General features: G+C 40.1%; 1 protein-coding gene across 2 annotated transcripts in view; it reads left to right on the forward strand.

Moving 5' to 3' along the window:
* scaf8 (SR-related CTD-associated factor 8) overlaps nucleotides 1–19,362 on the forward strand; it is a 37,821-nt gene that overhangs the window by 12,890 nt on the left and 5,569 nt on the right. For both annotated transcript variants that reach the window (XM_071905813.2, XM_071905814.2), the window contains exons 3-15: nucleotides 14,205–14,249; nucleotides 14,579–14,740; nucleotides 15,219–15,375; nucleotides 15,561–15,688; nucleotides 15,921–16,097; nucleotides 16,529–16,608; nucleotides 16,788–16,908; nucleotides 17,115–17,246; nucleotides 17,478–17,587; nucleotides 18,002–18,195; nucleotides 18,357–18,457; nucleotides 18,836–18,949; nucleotides 19,182–19,338. In XM_071905813.2, the coding sequence (XP_071761914.1) occupies nucleotides 14,205–14,249; nucleotides 14,579–14,740; nucleotides 15,219–15,375; nucleotides 15,561–15,688; nucleotides 15,921–16,097; nucleotides 16,529–16,608; nucleotides 16,788–16,908; nucleotides 17,115–17,246; nucleotides 17,478–17,587; nucleotides 18,002–18,195; nucleotides 18,357–18,457; nucleotides 18,836–18,949; nucleotides 19,182–19,338 (1,678 nt within the window). The remainder of the gene's footprint in view (nucleotides 1–14,204; nucleotides 14,250–14,578; nucleotides 14,741–15,218; nucleotides 15,376–15,560; nucleotides 15,689–15,920; nucleotides 16,098–16,528; nucleotides 16,609–16,787; nucleotides 16,909–17,114; nucleotides 17,247–17,477; nucleotides 17,588–18,001; nucleotides 18,196–18,356; nucleotides 18,458–18,835; nucleotides 18,950–19,181; nucleotides 19,339–19,362) is intronic.

The following is a 19,362-nucleotide window of genomic DNA, read 5'->3' on the forward strand; positions in this document are numbered from 1 at the left end:
GAAGTGTAAACGCTGCGTCGTTCTGCTCCGTCAATCACTGCTCCGTCAGTCAGCATGCTGTGTGTGCGTCTGTGAGTGTAACAACAGAAGTGAGTTGGCTACATAGATTTCGGGCTACAAATGTTTCTTAAGTCCTTGTCTGCTGACTAGGTGCCAGGGGAAAAGAAATCTGTAGCAAAGAGACGTGGGAGGAAGAGCTAGGGACAAAGAATATGAAGAGACAGAGAAAGTTTCAGCCTCACTTGCCCGAACGATGGCCGTGGTTGGTGCATGATGCGAAAGGCGAGGTGTTGTGTAAAACATGCAGAGAATTTCCTGCGTATGCATAAAGTGAAAGTTCATTGATACATTTTATCAAGTCGTGTAACAAAACTGGCACACAAATTTTTTGCCTTGGCTATAACATTTGTTTTGATAATGTGCATTATCAGAAAGGACAGAAATTATTCCCTTTTTTTTATCCCTGATTTAACAATTATGCACAGTGTTACTGTGTCATATAAACCTGATTTATGTGTCACTTTTCAGTTAAATATAATGGTCACAAATGAAAAAACATCCACTCAGTTATTATTACACACATTTGATAGGTTACTGTAGTGTTTTTATCATGCGTAACTCTATTTATGATTTCATGATTTGTAGGAAGACGGGTCTGTTTAAGGGACAGATGGTGGAGAGATGTACAGGGTTTGAATTGCACCAAAACAGCAGAGCCCATAACACATTACTAATCATAATAATCGGAATCATAACAGCAGTGCCATTGTTACTCAGTTGTGTTTAACACCTGAATTACAAGTTACAATTGTCTCGTATGAGAACACATTATCCCAAAGTGGCAGCTTAAAAACGTAGATATGCTAATGAGGGAGTCATTTGGAAATGCATTGGACTAGATGGCCAGTGGAAAATTGAGCTCAATGTCAGGCCCTGGTACTGTAAGGCGCGTTGGATAAAAGCATCTTTAACCATATGTTAATAATCTAATTAATTTCTGTGCTGTAGACATTAAAAATAATAATGAAAATTCAAAGACAATATTGCCGGTGAAAGAAAAAAGTTTAGACCAAACAAACATATAGGCCTAGTTGGATTTGATGCCTCATCTGTAAAGGGCAGCCTGGAAAAAAAACATCAGTACTATTGAAACATCAACTGTCACCAGCGCCCAGGGGCCTCAATTCCTTCATCTAATATCATTTGCCACAAAAACTTCCAAACCCACTGATATCGACTACATTTCTGGGAGCGAGCGATGACTGATAGGGTATTACTGTTTGGTGCGTGTAATAAATTATTTGGTGGAGCTCACCAGACGCACACAGCTCACAGGGAACAAAGGTCCCGAATGCTCCCCTGATGGGATTTTCTAAAAACCTTTTCTTCTCTACATTTATTGTGAAAATGCACTCCAGGGACTGGAGTGCATTTTCCTCCTACTGTTAGGGCCCTATGAAATTATTTACATTTTTCCCAAATTTGTTATAATTTGTTCTCCATTTTTGTATGTTTTAGTTATTTTTTCCCATATTTGAGGTTTTATACCTCTTTTTTTTTTTAAGCGTTTTTACACACAATGCTTGTAATTTTTTGCATTAGTCAATATGTCTATGCTTACAACAGGCATGGAACACTAGTACAATGTTTATTGTTGTAACATATCTTCTAATCATTGTGAGCACTGTTATGTATGGAAGCTGAGAACGGCCGTGCTTGCAATTATTTTTTTTAATGCCGTTATCTCGAGCTCACAAGTTAATTATTTCGTTATCTCGAGATAACAAAGCTCGTTTTCTCGAGATAACGGGTTAATTTATCTCGTTATCTCAAAGAAACAAAAGGCCGATTTCTCGAGATAACGAGATAATTTATCATGAGAAAACGACTTGTTTTCTCAAGATCACGGGCTAATTATGGAGAACTCTGTGTCTGGTTCATTTGATCACACCTGTTTCAGCCTTCAAGATCACTGTCATGACTGTTGGGGAGGATTCATAACTGCTAGTCTTCTCCTTAAATGGCGAGGACTGATCTTAATGTTATTTCTAACAGAAAGACACAATGCAATTTCTGCCTGTGTTAGACCTTGATTGAAGTAGCCTACAGTCTGATGCGTCGATCAATAATGGGTACTCCTTGATCTGACATTTTCAGCTTAAATCAGTTGTTGCTACAGTTGTCAAGATGTCATCTATGCATGCTGGCATGGCACTCCTGATCTCTGATAAACATCCTACTATCCTACTATAAATGAGGAACTCTCTGTCCGTCTGTCTGTCTGCATCCATTTTGCTCTTCAACGGGTTGGCCGGTCAATCTGAAACTGCACATGGCCATTGAGCATTGGCATAGGCAGGGACTGACGGAGCTGATTTTTCCATTTTCACAAATTTACGCTGTTTATGCGCCTTTTTGGCAAGTTTGCCAAAGTTTGCCAGAGTTGTGGCGCGCGCATCCCCGGAAGTCTGCACGTAGTTGTGGGTAGGGTAGGGACTAGTTATAAGTAATTAGAGGAAACAACATTTTGGTTTCTCGTGATAACAGGTTGATTATCTCGTTATCTCGAGATAACAAAGCGTGTTTTCTCGAGATAATTAACTCGTGATCTGGAGATAACGGCATTAAAAAAAATAATTGCAAGCACGGCCGTTCTCGGCTTCCGTAGTTATGTGGTGGTAATAGTGCTTAAAATTGTTTTTGATTAATCTAAAACATTTGAGTTGATGTAGTATTTGGCTTTACAGAGGAGACTGATAGATGCAGCTGCGCACACATACACATAACGCAGAAAGCTTCCAACACACCGTACCGTTCAGAACTGCTTGTGGACAGTGTGAAAGTGACAGCACTTTGAAGTACTTTGGGAAATATGTGCAGATGATCATTGCCTAGTTCTGAACAGTTGGTATTATTGTTTATTTCCAAACAAGTGTATAGCGAAATCGATGACGTGCCTACCTGCACCTACTCGCTGACACACACTTATCTATTGTTCATGACTGTTGCTCCAACCGTTTGGCTTCATTGTCCCACAGCAAACCCATGTGGTTTTTCTGACCAGCACATACAGGCAACTATGGAGCCTGGGAGTGGCAGTCCTGTAGGGGAGAAAATGTATTTTGTGGTAATGAAGTATTAACTCGTGCACAATATATGACGTGCACTGGAGTTGCATAAAAGGTGTGAATAGATATAAAACCTCACCAGCCCCTTATCTGAGGCTTGGTGGTGGAAAGATGTTGACTGATACTCTATATGTCAGTTGTCATTTGTTTTGTACTTACAATAAGGCCTTGTATTGCAATGTTGTCAGTAGATAACGCCTTGATAACTCATCCCAAGTTTTTTACCTGAAGTAAAATTGAATCAACAAATACATCTATTATACCTTATCAAAAGCTTCATTCAACTGAATACATCTTTACCCAACAAAATATCAGGCTAATTAAACTAAATAAATCAGCGTAATCAATCAATTCAAATAATGGAGAGTGAAATCAGTTTGAAACTTGCTGCAGGAGTTAAATTGAGCACACAATTTAAATGGGTGTGCAAATTTGACTAACGTTTTACTGCACGTTTTAAGTTGAGCGCCCAAATTATGAAATTGTGCACACAAAATAATCAAAATGAGGCCATGAATTAACCAAAATGAGGGAACAATATGTATCTTGTGCACTCAAATGTATTAAAATGAGGTCATGAGATATATTTTGTGCACACACAATACTACCTTGTGCCCTCGATATAGTAAATCGTGCCCTTGAAATATTATTTTTGTTCTCCTTTGGCACTCCAGCGCTCTGTAGGCAACCTCATACATACACGTCTAACATCCCACAGACGCAGCTCTTCTCACTGAACACGCTGCCATCATTAAATGTTTGTTTATATTTATGATAGAAACTGCTCAAAATGCCAAACGATGATGATAAGCATCAGATTTTGCTTAAAATATTGTGATAACTTCAAAAAGTGAACCCAGTATGGTGTATCAAACCAAACTATTAGCTGAATGTATGGTTGCATCCCTATTTCACAACAAGTTCTTGCTAAAACCACGTTGTCATGGTAGTCCACGTTTACAGTACATCATAATTCTGTTTTTAAAACCAGCCTGGCTATTCCGTCTGTGATTTCCACAATGCAGGAAACGTAGGGCCCTGTGTGATGGGCAAGAATGAGCAGAAAGCAAGTGCAATGTTGATGCCTTGCCCAGTCAAAGTTGGTCTGTTTTGATTTTCAGTCTCATAGGTACACGAGGGAAAAACCAGCAGTGTTTTCAAAGATAATTTATTTGGTGTATAATTGCTTTTGACAAACTACCCTCAGGCTACAGGACCTTTTTAAACTAAGTCCCAGCTAAAGATGATGCTGCAGTCTGGGCTGTGAGGCACAGACAGACTTTCTCTCTATCAGGGACCGGCTGCAAGTATATGCATCTGTGTCTTTCCATTGGCCAATTCAGCCTCAGTATAACATACTGTATGTCAATACTAGGCTACAAAACTTAAAAGATCATATTGCATAAGTGTTGTTGATATACTGTACCCATGCTCAATATGCACATGTCAGTAAGAGATATGGCTGGAATTCTAACAATTGTTCCAGCAAGCTGAAGACCAGCCACACAGTTTGTCCAGTAGGGTTAAAAAAAAATCCTAGTACAACCTTTACCTCAGATATAACAGACAGGTCACACCAGACTACGCTTGTTAATATTTTGCTGACATACAGGAAACCAGTGGGTCAGTCCATCTTTTACTTAAGAGTGGGAATTGGCAAATTAGTTATTGAACAGTCCAGACCTTTTCATCTTTGGCATGCAGCCATGGTATATAGCTGCTATAGGTTGCCATAGCTACGGTAAATGGGATAGTGCATAGCCAGGCGTTTGTTATACAAAATTAATAGAAGAAAACTAGAAGAAAATCCACATTAATTTCATAAAATAGACTTCTCATTGTGTATTATCCCATATTTAACAAAAAGATACATTATTGTCTCAGGTGATACTACATAAAAGATCCAACCAATAAAACCATCACAGATATTTGAACAATCCCACCCCTTCGCTCCAAACACAAAATACTTAAAATATAACTCAGATACAACTGCCTTTCTCTCCCCAACTGATATCCCATTGGTTTACACATTTGAATGATCTCTCCCCGCGTTCTGTCTGCCCCAATATCCTGTTTCAACAGGAAATGCATCACATTAAAAAAAAAAAAGAAAATAATCAAAATGTGGTTTCCTTGTGCCCTTGTGACTGTAAGAATCCAACATTTTTAGATAACTTTTGACTGCTTCAAATCATTGATGCCAAAGATCAGTACCTTACCAGCAACTTAGCTCAGCATGCTACACAATGTATTGTTCATTGTACTGTTAAATGTCGGCTTGTTCTCCACCATGCTAAGTTCAGACTGATTTGGGTCAGTGTCATCTCAGTTGCAAGTGCAGTCTTAAAACAAATTGACCGTTTCTCTCATGTTGGTATTTGGTGTCACCAACCTCTTCTCTTCTCTCTCTCTCTCTCACACTCACTCACTCACTCACACACACACTCTCTCTCTCTCTCTCTCTCTCTCTCTCTCTCTCTCTCTCTCTCTCTCTCTCTCAAACACACACACACACATCTATAACTGTTAGAAAAGATGTATTGGTAGTATTGTAGCATTAATACTACAGGTTAGCTAGTTGCAACAGATTGGCTAACTAATTATATCTGAAGCAAGAGCCTAACCACAAGTCGAGGGACAGCTGGGAATCTATGAAAAGAATATACTTGCACAAAAATAGAGAATTGCTGTCATCCTTTTCCTATACACACTTCACCAGGCTCTGCAGTATGCTAGAGCAGTTGCCTGGAGACAGGTCCACACTGCAGCAACTGGTGTGTGTGTGTGTGTTTGAGCACGTGTATTTTCTTGTGTGTGAGACAGGCATGGGTGGGTGAAAGGATGTGCTCAATATTAAAGGAATGAAAGGAGGTGTGTGTTTATGTGCACATGTATTGATGGTTGAGGGGAAGTTGTGCTGAGCTGCGTCTCCCTGCAGAGCTCATTAAGCCCGCTGCATCCCCCAGCCTCCCTTCATAAGAGCTGTTGCCATCATCTCACCTAATCACAGGCCTTTATGTACAGCAATATGTCTACAGTTGTGGGCTGGCTTTCTCGTTCACTTTTAGCCTCCAAAATAGTAACCATGTGTGATTTTGCTTGTTTTGATACAAGCCATGTATCTTTGATTGCACATAACAAACCTTGGCTCATTGAAGAGATTTCAGAACTATCCACAATATATAGCTATTAAAAGTCTAATAGCCGTTATGGATTTTTGTATAAACAAAAACATAGAAAAGATAGAAAAAACATTAAAAAAAATAAAAACAGTTATTGAAAAATTCCCAAACAGGTACATCACCAACATATTTCTAAGCACATTCTGGGGCCTCACGTAATCACTAGTGGCACTCTGTTATACTAACCATTAGAGTTGCACAGCTAGTAGAGATGGGACGATATGCTTATCTCACCATATGATTCACTACACGATATGAGATTCACGATTCAATACAACCACGATACGATGTAATAGATAAAAGTTCAATGACAACAAAGTCTGACTGCGCAGAATTATGTTTATTTCTGAGCCACAAATCTTTCTAGCAATGCCATTGGCTTGCTAGACTGTAAACAACAATTTAAAAATGTTGTAATGACATTTTTAGATTGTTGTTTACAGTCTAGCAAGCCAGTGCAAATAATATAATTTGGATGGAGAGCTTGTGAAATTGTGATGGTCAAGCCGTCTCATTTGTGATTACTACAGCAGAATAAAATGGAGACAATATCGCGATTTATTTTTCTGCCCCACAATACGTATTGTCACATTTTGTATTGTGATATATTGAATTTCAATATATAGTCCCATCCATAACTGATAGTACCCGTATTATCAGCATTGGCAACTCCCAAGTACGCAGATTAGCAAATGAAGCTGTCCTGATACTGATACGTTAATGACCTGTGTTTCTAAAAAAACTAAGCTAAGGTGACTGGCAGTATTGAGTTCAGTGCAGCGTCAAAGCAACAAAGCTCCTGCGTCAAGCGGTCAGAGACAGTCCGAATAATACCAGAAGAGAGGCAATTCTGCCTTCAAAATAATAGCATACATTTTGTTACTTTGGGGAGGGGGGAGACTAAGTAATGTTATAAATACATGTTGTGAACAGGATTTTTTTTGGGGGGGGGCAAATATTCATTCACGACAGATTCCCACATAAATATATTCTTTATTTCCACTCCAAATACCTCACCATATTTCCTAAAAATTGAACGCTTTATCAATTAGGGTTTTGTTTTTGAAGTTTTTATCGGAAATCCTATTTTTATTCTGGCTGGCTTGAGTCTTACTCTGATCAGTTCTTAATATCGGCCGATCTGCTTAATCAAGTGCTCAGTACTTCCAGTTCTGATTTGGTGTACCACTGCTAACCATACATTTTTTTTAACCTTGTTGCTCCTTTTTTATTTATTAATGAATGGCAGACTTAACAAAGTAAACATAATCTCTATAATTGTGATTGCATTGGAGAGCACACTTAAAGGAAAAATCCACCCTAAAACACAACATTGTTTAAAAACAGCAACTGGTGATGTAGCTTGCATTACTGGGTCCATTTTATTAGAGGGTTATTTTCCTTATTCCTGTGGATAACATGTCTAACTTGTATAATACAGCTTGGATAAGTGTAAAAGTTTAATATGCTTTTTCCTCTAGATGAAAATTGGTTTTGACCATGTTGAAGACATAAATGATTTTGATTGTATAATTAATCTACTACTGTACTACCAAAAACACACCAAGTTTCTACCTGTAGGGGTGTGAATCTCCCTTTGTTTTTCAATGAAATTATATACTTAACATAACGTTTGATATTTCATAGGTGTGCTTGAGCCAACTGTCAAACATATGCTATTGCAGAATTATTATATTGAAATAAAGTTGTGACCCAAATTTTCAACAATTTGTTGAATTGAAAGACAAATGGGATGAAACCTGATCATGAAGTTTGTATTTGCAATTTTGTAAGATCAACTGTTTGCGTATTTACCACAGAGAACCCTCAAATCCTTTGAGAGAACAAGGACTTGGCAAATACATTCCTTGATAAATTTTACTTTTCTATGGTGCTTTTGAGATCAAAAGCAAAGACTAAGCTAAAAGAGAGTTTCTGTGTGTTAGTTTGCACCTAAAACAAAATGCATAAAAATTTGCTACACAGAGGTGAAACTGCTAAAAATCTTGCTGCACAACAGTAAATTGATCAAAGAGCTTTTTTGTGTAGTCCCTGAAGGCATTGAAATTTTACCACCATAAACAGCTAATCAAAGCAAATATCAGCTGGAGAAGCATCACAGCTTTGTCCCTCAACTCTGCCCATTTTGTCTTACAACAAATAAGCACAAGCATCAGTTCAGTTTCAGTCTTCAGCATTCAGTTTTTCAGAAAAAGTGTTTCTGGTCATGGTAACAATAGAAAAACAGTCTGACTGGACTAGATTAGAGTTTGTAAAACTATGTTGTCTTTAAAAACACACCTGTTAACACCAAAGTACTGTGAAAGCACAGTAAATCACTGAACAAAATAATGCGTTGACTTAACCACAGCAGTAAAAAAAAGAAATCAGCAAGCTACTTCCTAATTAGTGAATGTACCACACACCAACGTAGAGCCGGCTTCTGCTTGTGTGACTTCTACTGTACTGGTGAACCAGTGCACACTCCCCTGTTCAGGGCTCTTTGGGCTCTGCGTCACCAGAACAGTAATTCCCCTAAGCGGTGCGTATTGCAAACCAGCCAACAACCACACAGAGGCCGGCTCTTAAAGAGGTGCTCCAAAACACCTAATAAATGAATAGATTAAATATCTAATCAATTTAATTTATTTATTGGCTATTTATGAATGAAATTATGTATTGCCTTTATGCTGATATTTCACAATTTCTTTATTTTGACATACATATATTTTTGATGAAATCTCACAATTTCATTATTTATATATACAGTATATATTTAATGTAGTCCAGATAATTCCTCCTTACTAATCTTCCCCAGTGTGGCGTCACAGAAGTTGTCTTTTGTGCAGTGACAGAAATGACTAACACTTCAGGGCTTGACATTGCTATTTGCACAGTGGCCCGACAATGTTTTCTCTGAGCTCCAGGCCAGGAAATATTGATTTTTAGTGGCCCGCTTAGCCAGCAATCAAAAATAGGCTATGTTTGTTCAGTTTGTTTATGAAACTAAATGACAGAATGATTATCTTGTTGGAAAACACTTTCCAGGCGGTTTTGACTAACCAAGTAGCCACATCAACGCTGCCTTACCCTGTAAACTCGTTCACGGTGGCTCGATGCAGACGAGCAGCATCTTTCACGTGCTCTGCGCAACACAAGCGCAAATCACTGCTCCTTCAGACAGTCAGTCAGGACAGCAACAGGTACCGAAAGTACTACAATTAGCTAGCTCGGCTAAAAATGTTTCTTAAGCCCCCGTCTTCTGGCCAGATGCTGGGGGGGGGAATCCTCTTCCCAAGAGAAAAGCATTGGAGGAAGAGCAGAGGCAGGAGAGAGAATATGAAAGTAAGAGAAGGGAAATTTTCAGTCTAACTGGTGAGAAGAGTGGCTTTGGTTAGGTCATGATGCGGTGGAAGGCAAGGTCTGCTGCAAAACATGCAGAGAATTTCCTAGTTACAGACAAGTGAACATAATTATTGTAAAGTGAATCTTAAAAAAATCTCAAAGTGGCAGCATCAAAACACACTGACACACTGGGCCAGTAGTTTCAGTTTTCAGGCTAGTAACTTGTTTGACCTGAATGTCAACCCCCTACACATGAGCTAACATCATGATATACATTCTGGCGTCTTAATTGTACCAATTAATGAACTTGATGAAGACCAAACTGCTTACAATGCTTAGGTTTTTGAATATTTTGCCAGGTGGAATAAAGGCTTTAATTTATTTTTCTATGCAATAGACTGCTTTGGAATTTGTTAGAGGAATTTTGCCTCCCACTCAGATTAGTCTCTTTAGACATTTAAATGAATGCTTGATAATCGTCATTTTACACTAACACTGCATCTGTTACCACTTCCAAACAGGCAACCTACGTGTAGAATATATTGTACAGGTTCTGGGCAGTCATTTATCGAGTCAGTTATTATCAGAATCAAAGCCTATGTACTGGAAATAAATATGAAAACACATTAATAGCAAGGTTAAGGGTCCTTGGCATTTAGCCTGATTGTATATTTCACTTCAGTTGGGTGGTTGAAAGTAGGCCTTTCTGCTCCATTGAGTTATTGATCTCCAACCTTTTCACTGATTCATGACATTTCAAGTTTTAATAAGGCTACTCTAAGACTTGTAGCAATTAGGCAGGAACTGCTGACAGCTATATTGCCTATCGTGTCTTAATATGAATCTGTTTCACCCTTTTAGGACCAAGTCAGACAGACCTTGTGGTCGTGAATTATCCTCATTAATGCCCTTAGTGTAGACGTATCAACTTAATTATATTATGAATAGTATATTGCCATTGCCATAGCCTAATGCTTGGATCGATAACCTAGGTGCTTGATCATCAAACTGCACATCATTCATTTACAGTTCATGTTCAAGCTTTTTTCTGCCATCAGTATTTTGGTTTGCTGAACATTTGTCATACTCATCACTTGACTTCATCTGTTTGTCTCATATGCATGTTGAAAGCCTTACTCCAGGATCACACTTAATCTGCAATGAATCTGTGTCGCTGCAACTGTGTGCAGAGATCTATGCAATAATAAAGTTTCCTTGCAACTCTGATTCGGTGGTAAAATATGGCAAAACGGCATTATCAACATATATGTAGCATAAATCCAATGCATGTGACACCTGCAACCTAATGCATTTGCAACAGAATGATGCAGGGGCAATATATTCTCTCGATTGAAATGAATGAACTTTGATTGGAGGGTAACATGTTCATTGCATTGTGTGTGATCCCAGCCTTATGTAAAATATTGTGAGCCTGTCTGCAGTTGCTTGGCATGACACACTTTGGTCCTGTCACTTTTCAAGCCACTTCTCCTCTGTCCTTTTAATTCCCAAGTGATGCTTTAAGTGAGATGCCCGTATTTGTGTTACAGTGTTCCTCCTGATCTAATTGGTCTCTGTGTGATGAAATGCCATAATTCTGGTTAGTCAGTAGCCTGTCCTTTCACTCCATCTACTGGCAGGTAGATGAATTTTTAAACTCTCACCTGAATTTGCCTGCCTTGAACATTGAATAAGCAATCATTATTTGGCTAGATTAAAAGATGCATCTAAATTAAGTGATTTATTTTACTTGTAGGCATTTTAAATTTAAATGCTAGATCAGCATATATTGGAGAGGCTTAGTAGGAAGTGTTTAGCGCTGATGTTTGAATCAAAATGCATTGTGCTACTGCCCTCTTGGTTTAACTCATTATGAATATGGATTTACAAAATGGCTGTGCAACCTTGTTGTTTCATACTCTAATATTTAATGTATAATCCTTTCATTATTGGCTCAATGCCCATGTATGTCTTTATTTGTATAATTCCAGTAATGATAGTTTGTACATTATTTTTGGCAGTAAGCCATCTGCTATAATGGAAATACTATGCACTATATTGTGAAGCTATATTGATTGACTCAACCCTCCCTAGATGTAAATCACATTTCCCATTCATCCCATATTGTTTACCTTGGCCTTGACCGATATTGATGTTTTATATTGATTTAATTATAGCTGTAACGATTCTGAAAAATTGTTGCTAAATGCACATGGCATTATTTGACTACAATACCAAAGGCGTTGCCAATTTTAAGGGAATATAAAGGGGTCTCTATAAATTCAAAGTAAAAGATCAAAGTAAAATAGCTGTTATATGGATTGATCATTTTGAAATGAAAATGAGGTACATGGAGGGTTTGGACAAGTGAAACCTACTAGAACTAAACCTTTTTATTTACATGTAGGCTAATGGCAGAAGGGGGATTTATATTCCCAGTGAAGCTGGTTTGCGATTCTTTCATGGGTGAACCAGTTTCCCCGCTGTGATCATGAAGTCTGGAGCAGGGTGCACCATAAAATCCCACTGAGATATAAAAACCTGATATTGAATAATTTTCAAGGGAAATACTGTCCAATACCTTCTAGCGTCACATTTCTAGAATTCCTGCTTCCACTTTGATAGAAAAAGGAGTAAAGAGTGAACACATATTGAGGAGTGACTAACGTAACAGGATGCACTGACTGACTGAAAGCTAATGAGAACTGGCTGGTTTTCACTCTGTAAAAAGATTGAATGCCTAAACTCCATTCCTCAACTAATTGTGTGAGAGACAAAATGTCTTTTACATAGTGTTAACAGACATGCCTGATGTTGCATTGAATTCAGTTTTGGTTGATGCCTAACGAACTAAAGACGTGTTTTTCTGTGCCGTCTGTCTGGCTTTGATTTACTTACTCAAATATTGATTCAAAGTAAGAATGCAGTCACACATTTGATTGACGTTCACCTTGCTGCTGCTTGCCCAGATAGACCCTTTCATACTGCATATAACCAGAATAGCTCAGTATTAGATTGTATCAGCAGTTGTTCTTTTTAAATCAGTAGTCTGTATCGGCTCTGTAAACATAAAATGACTTTGAAGGTGTGGCACAGTTGAGCAGGGCCCAAACAACACACAAATACCACTGTTATCTCAGAAAGAATTTATCTAAGATTTTTTTGTGCTAGCATGACATGTATTCCTCTAGTTTGGCCTTGAAAGATTAATTGTGGGAAAGGATTGTGCTGAAGGCTCCATAACACACAATACAATTTCATGACTGTAGGTTTTAAATGTTAGAATAACTCACTCAGTTTTGATGCTAGAACTGAAAGGATTTCAGAAAGACAGTTTGAGGTTTGTTGCCCACAATCTGAGTCTGTTTTTGCTTGACTATAAATTATAAAATGTAAAGTCTAAAGATTTAGCTTTGGTACATTTGGTAGATTCCCTCTTTTGTTTGTCAATCTAATATTTTACACTTCAGATACATAATTGACTAGGCACAAATTTTCTAGGCTTGTATTCCAGGCCCTAAAGTGACTAAATCTCAAATAAACACCATTCTGCCTCTCTTAAAGCCACCTTCTCCCATCCTTTTGAAATCTTGCCATACTCTTTTTTTTCCATAGTGTAGGAGGTAATGTACTCTATATTTACTGCAGGTGTAATACACAAGGCAGAAATGAAAGAGTGGAGGGATCCTTAAGGACTTGTATACACTACACTAATACATTTTTAAAACTTGATGTTGGCATTATCTGTGGTGTGTATCCCATTACTGGCCTACGTGAAAGGCCAATGCCATCTGATAATGTTTTTTCCTCTATCTGTCTGGTGATAGAAGGCTAATAGAAAGCTATTAATTTCCTTGCTTGACTTTGATCGACCATAAATGTGTCCGTCAGTTCATGAATGATGCTGCTTTCAAAGAGCTGGCAAGTTGTTGTTGTTACACTCCTCCCTGACAGGTTGTCCAGTTTCAGATTTCTTGCTGTAGTCTGTCGTATAAAACGGTGTGTAACTGTCTTGAAAAAGCCAGTTAGCCTAGCCAAAAATAGAACATCCCAATCTCAGTTTTATTTTATAGTTCTTGAATTGGTTGACAAAAACGATAGCCAAGACAATTTGATAGTCAAATGTACTTTTCTATTGTGCATTATGATGGGAAATGCCTGGCTCTATGTTCATTTTCACTCAAGTCGTAATCATTTACATGCCGAAGACATCACAGATTCAGACTGTAAAATTTTAATGCCGACCTGGGACATTTTGCATCCCAGTACATTCAGCGGTAACATAACTATTATTGACACTCTCACTTGTAAAGAACTTGTCCCCTTTTGTTTCGAGTTGTGGTTTTTGAAAGTCGACACTTGAAACATGAGTGGATTTGACCAGAGATCAATGCATTTTCTATTCCCCTCTCTTGGGTTTTGTCTAACCAGAGCTGCTGCTGGTTTAATGTTTTCTGCATTGTGTCTGTTCCTACAACTTTCCCATGAGATGCTGCGGTTCTAGGCGGTTGTCACAAAACATGTTCTCTTCCCTTTGCTTCTCTTTCAGTTCTACAAGCATGTTGTCCAGAGTGTGGAGAAGTTCATACAGAAGGTGAGTTGCTGTATTATAGTCAGTCTCACCAAACTCAAACAGCAAAATACACGGGGGGAAATGGACAGTGTTCATTTGGCTACAAACTAAGCTTTTTAAATCCGCTTAGAATGTTTATTCTGGCCAACTTCCAAAATTGCCTTTGATCTACTTTGAAGCTTTAGTATAATGCTGTACATCATTGCATTCATTTTAACCCATTATCACTTCAGTAATGCATTACAATTCACAATAAATTCATGGACTGCTCCGGTGTTTTTGAAAATTATTGTCTTTACACCTTGGAAACTGGTATCCCAACACCTGGCCCTCCGTCTCTGTATTGACAGTGCAAACCAGAATACAAGGTCCCGGGGCTGTATGTCATCGACTCTATCGTCAGGCAGTCGCGGCACCAGTTTGGCACGGAGAAGGACGTGTTCGCCCCACGCTTCAGCAAGAATATCATCGGAACCTTCCAGCACCTCTACCGCTGCCCGTCAGATGATAAGGTCAGCCAGTTTTTACCGGTTGTTATGTTCCTTTGTGTGGCTTTTGATGGCGTGTTGATATTACACCCCTTAATATTATGCCTGTGCAGTAACCACATAATGGAATGAAATTTGATCTGCAGTTCATGAATTGATCTTATCGTAGTTGGTATTGCCATGTTTCCAGTAGATTTTTTATTTTTTTTATGTAGATGTGGGAGGTGGGGGTATTTTTGGTTTTTCGATTTCAGGTTCAGTTCCTCCAGATATTGTAGTTAAATAATGACGCCTATTTGGATATTTATAGCATGATACATGGACAATTGTTCTGTAATTGCAACTGTTTTGACTGAGCTATCTGGTCAGATGCTGAATTTTCATTGTATTTACATTTGTCTAGCGGTGGGAGCAGTTCTCCAACTGTGGGAGGCCCCCACAGCTAAGTTAATGTAAACGAAACACTGCATGTCATGTGTCTTGTCTATATTGGTGTTTCCAGAGTAAGATAGTGCGAGTCCTCAACCTGTGGCAGAAGAATGCTGTCTTCAAGAGTGACATCATCCAGCCTCTGTTGGACATGGCAGCAGGGCTTCCCCCTCCCAGCGTCACCCCCGTCATGCCCAGCAGCGCTGCCCCGGTCAACAACACTACACCTGGTCAGTCGGAGCACATACAAAACTTAGTCAGTGGGGTACACACGTGCACGCATCACACATGCGCTGACATCATGTGGTCAGATTCTTCTTTGATACTAAGCCCTTGTACCAATACAACATACTGTGATTTTCTGTATTTCATAGATATTTCAGCATTCATTATATTACTGTCTCTGTGTATCCAGGTACCCCAGCCACTCCGGCCACCCCAGCCAACATAGTCCAGAGTCTGCCTGACTGGGCCTCTCAGATCTCCAACACAGACACTGTAGCCGCAGTGGCCCAAATCCTACAGAGTCCTCAGGGACAACAGGTTAGCAGATATGCCTGTTATTAAATTATTTAAACTTAAAATGTTTGATTTTTTTTTTTTATGGATAAATGGTAATCCAGTGCCTTTTGACCTTTATCTCATCCAGTAAGATAAAACTTTTAAAACTTGGCCCTGTCCAGTTGCGGAACAACAGCACTCTGCTGCTTGTGGCTTGTTGCTGATGTTAAAAATGTTTCCAAATTGCCTGTCTGTGTGTTATTACCTGTTGTAGCTGCAACAGCTGGTGCAGAGCCTGCAGATGCAGCAGCAGAAACCCCAGCCCTCCCTGCTGCAGGCTCTGGACGCCGGCCTGGTGGTGCAGCTACAGGCGCTGACAGCCCAGCTCACTGCTGCCGCCACTGCCAACAGCCTCAACCCCCTGGAGCAGAGGGTCTCCTCCTTCAATAAGGTAATGCTGTGGTCAGCTGCTTTTTTCCTGGCTTCATATGCCACTTACATTTCCTAAGATATTAAGTGTAGTTGTATTTCTGTGGCACTATGGATCAGCCTTCTCCATTGGTTTGTTTGTCCGTCCGTCACACACAATATCCCAGACATTGCTGTTAGTATTTTGACAAAACTTGGGGAAATTATGCATCTCACCGCAATGTTCTGGCATTTTCCAAATTACAATATAAAATAAGGTGAAATGTTTGTTACTGATTGGCCTAAAGGTGGGTTGCATCATTTGTGGGGTACAACATGTTTACTGTTGACTTTCTGTTTTGGGATTGTATGCATTTGAATTATATGACATCTTTTACTGTGTTTTTGTAATATTTTTCTTAATTTGCTGCATTTCATGCTTTCTTATTAGCTTATTTTATGTATTTGTTGCAGAAACTTTTGGGCCAGTTTGATTTTGGGAATGATTCTGAACGCGGTGAAGAGTCTAAAAAGGACAGCTCATCATCTCAACTGTGAGTATGACTGAGCCCTTCCTTTCTGATCATGTCTTTTATCATCAAACACTACTTCTTCTCCCACATTTAAACTGACTTTTTGAGTGGGAACTTAAGAGAGCCCATGCTAGAGCCCCTTCACTCTGTCAACCCCCTCCCCGAGTGCTTGTATCTAACCGAGCTACTGACCCATACAGGCCCATGGTGTCCGAGTCCATCAACAGCTCCCTCTTCCACCAGCTGGCTGAGCAGCTGCAACAGCAGAACCTGGAGCAGTTCCAGAAACAGCTGCTTGAGCACCAGCAGCACCAGCAGAAGGTAGGGCATACACACACACACACACACACACACCAGCGGAAGGTTCCCTACTAGTCACATCCCCTGATCCCCAGTCCCCCTGGTTGATGAAGGGGAAAATAGTTGTGTTCACATTAGGGTTGTGACTTAATGTGACTATACTTGACTGCTTGGGTCCCTTTTTTAAGAAAGGACATGTAATAGGTATACTGCTCTTCTGCTTCCAGTCTATGAGCATGGAGGGGCAGGACTCCATCTTTGGGCCAGAGAACTCGGTCGCCACCGCCCAGAGCAGCAGCCAGCCACAGCTTCCTGAGCCAGAGAACAAGTTGGATGACTCCATTGACAACCAACAGCAGGTATGGATGGGCTCCTCCAAATTTTTAAGTCATATTCCCATATACCTGGGTTGTATTAATTGACTCATTTTTATGATGAGGATGAATATTTGTCTCAATATGACGACTGTAAAGAGTAATTGTCATTAAGCCGTAGTTGTATTCGGTGCAGTGTGGTTTGCCTTGCTGGTATTTACTACCACACCTTGTATTGCCATGTTGAAAGGTGTTCTAATGGCCCCGGTTTTTCAGGACATGGATCTGGACGAGGGCCCAGACGGCATGGAGGAGGAGATCTTTGAGGCAGAGGAGAAGAAGGCTGTCAGCACACGCTCCAGAACTCGTTCCAGGTCACGCTCCAGGTCAGTCTTGACTTTTTTCTGGGATCTCATTTACATCTGGCAGCGATAGGGCTCTCATATCTGGATTGTGTCCAGTCTAGGCCAAGTGTGTTGTGCTGTGAACTCCCACAGATGTACTTAGCTCTACTTTCAATCAAAGGAGTTAATTAGAGCAGTGATTATTTGGCTATTCAAGCTTGTCACATTATCTCGCTGCAGTCCTTTTATTTCACTGAACGCAATTAGGCTGGTAGCTGAGAGTAATGAGTTCTCAAAGTAGACAAAGATTAAATCTAATTATGGACTGTAAAAACAGGCGTTGGTGCTTGGTTTTAGCAGGCCTGTGGTGTTCAAGTGTTTACACTAAACATCTTGACAAATACTTAGTCTGTAGTTGTGTGGATTGGATTTAAGTTGTGTTGTTGTCTTCTTTAGGTCTCCCAAGAGAAGAAGGTCCAGGTCCCGCTCCGGCTCTCGGAAACGGAAGCACCGCAAGCGGTCCCGCTCGCGCTCCAGAGACCGCAAGAGAAAGTCGTCGCGGTCGTACTCCAGCGAGAGACGTGCTCGAGAGCGAGAGAAAGAGCGGCAGAAGAAAGGACTGCCTCCTATACGATCCAAGACTCTTAGTGGTAAGTGGTCATTGTTCTGGTTCTTTGTCCATTAGATGTTACCTTGCTGGATGTTGATTAGCTGGGAAATGATCAGTCTCTTTCATATCTCATTTTTTTGCCTCCTTGTACCATTCTGCTGGATAATTAATCCTCTTTTTTATTTCTATATCCTTACCCAGTGTGCAGCACAACTCTGTGGGTGGGCCAGGTGGACAAGAAGGCCACTCAGCAAGACCTCACTAACCTATTTGAAGAATTTGGCCAGATAGAGTCTATCAACGTAAGTAGACCTCTCCACCTGCCAACCCTTAGTCTTTAAGCAGTAGACTCCCCACATAGGTCCTTATGCTGTTAGCAGGCTCTGTAACCTCTGAGGCTCACAAGACGGATGATTAATATTTCTCAGAGTTTCTCATTACCACATCGTGACCTTAAGTTGTTATTGAGTGTCTGGCCTGTCTCCGCTACTGTTTTTTTCCCCCCATCTTTTTCCTCTGTCCCTCATGTCCTCTCTGCCTCCCATTCCTCATTTTCACATTTCTGTCCTATTCCTCTCCATCAATCACTCCTCTTTCTCTCTGTGCCATTCTCCATTTTATGGTCACGTCTCGTCGTTTAAACATCCCATATCCTATGCAATTTGTGTTCATCTCTCCAGATGATCCCTCCCAGGGGTTGTGCCTACATCTGTATGGTCCACAGACAGGATGCTTACCGCGCCCGCCAGAAGCTCAGCACTGGCTCCTTTAAGATTGGCTCCAAGATCATCAAGGTACACTCCACCTCTATGATTTGATTTCCTGGATTCTCATTCCCCCTGCGGTCCAACTAATATGATTGTCCATTGACCTCCATAAGGTGAAATGCTGTTTGGCTTTTTCACTTACCCTACCTCAGAGACATTTTAGCTATCCAGGCACATACATCCTTATATGCTCCTACAAATGTCTTTGAAATGTATTTTGTTCCCTTGACATTCCTGTGTGTGTGTTTATCTGGTTCAGATTGCATGGGCCCTGAACAAGGGGGTGAAGCAGGAGTACAAGCAGTTCTGGGACGTGGACCTTGGCGTCACCTACATACCTTGGGAGAAGGTGAAGTTGGACGACCTGGACGGCTTTGCCGAAGGGGGCATCATTGACCAGGAGACCGTCAACGATGGTGAAAATAACATAGTCACTGATC

The sequence above is a fragment of the Centroberyx gerrardi genome, chromosome 17 (genome assembly GCF_048128805.1).
Source record: "Centroberyx gerrardi isolate f3 chromosome 17, fCenGer3.hap1.cur.20231027, whole genome shotgun sequence".
Taxonomy (NCBI): domain Eukaryota; kingdom Metazoa; phylum Chordata; class Actinopteri; order Beryciformes; family Berycidae; genus Centroberyx; species Centroberyx gerrardi.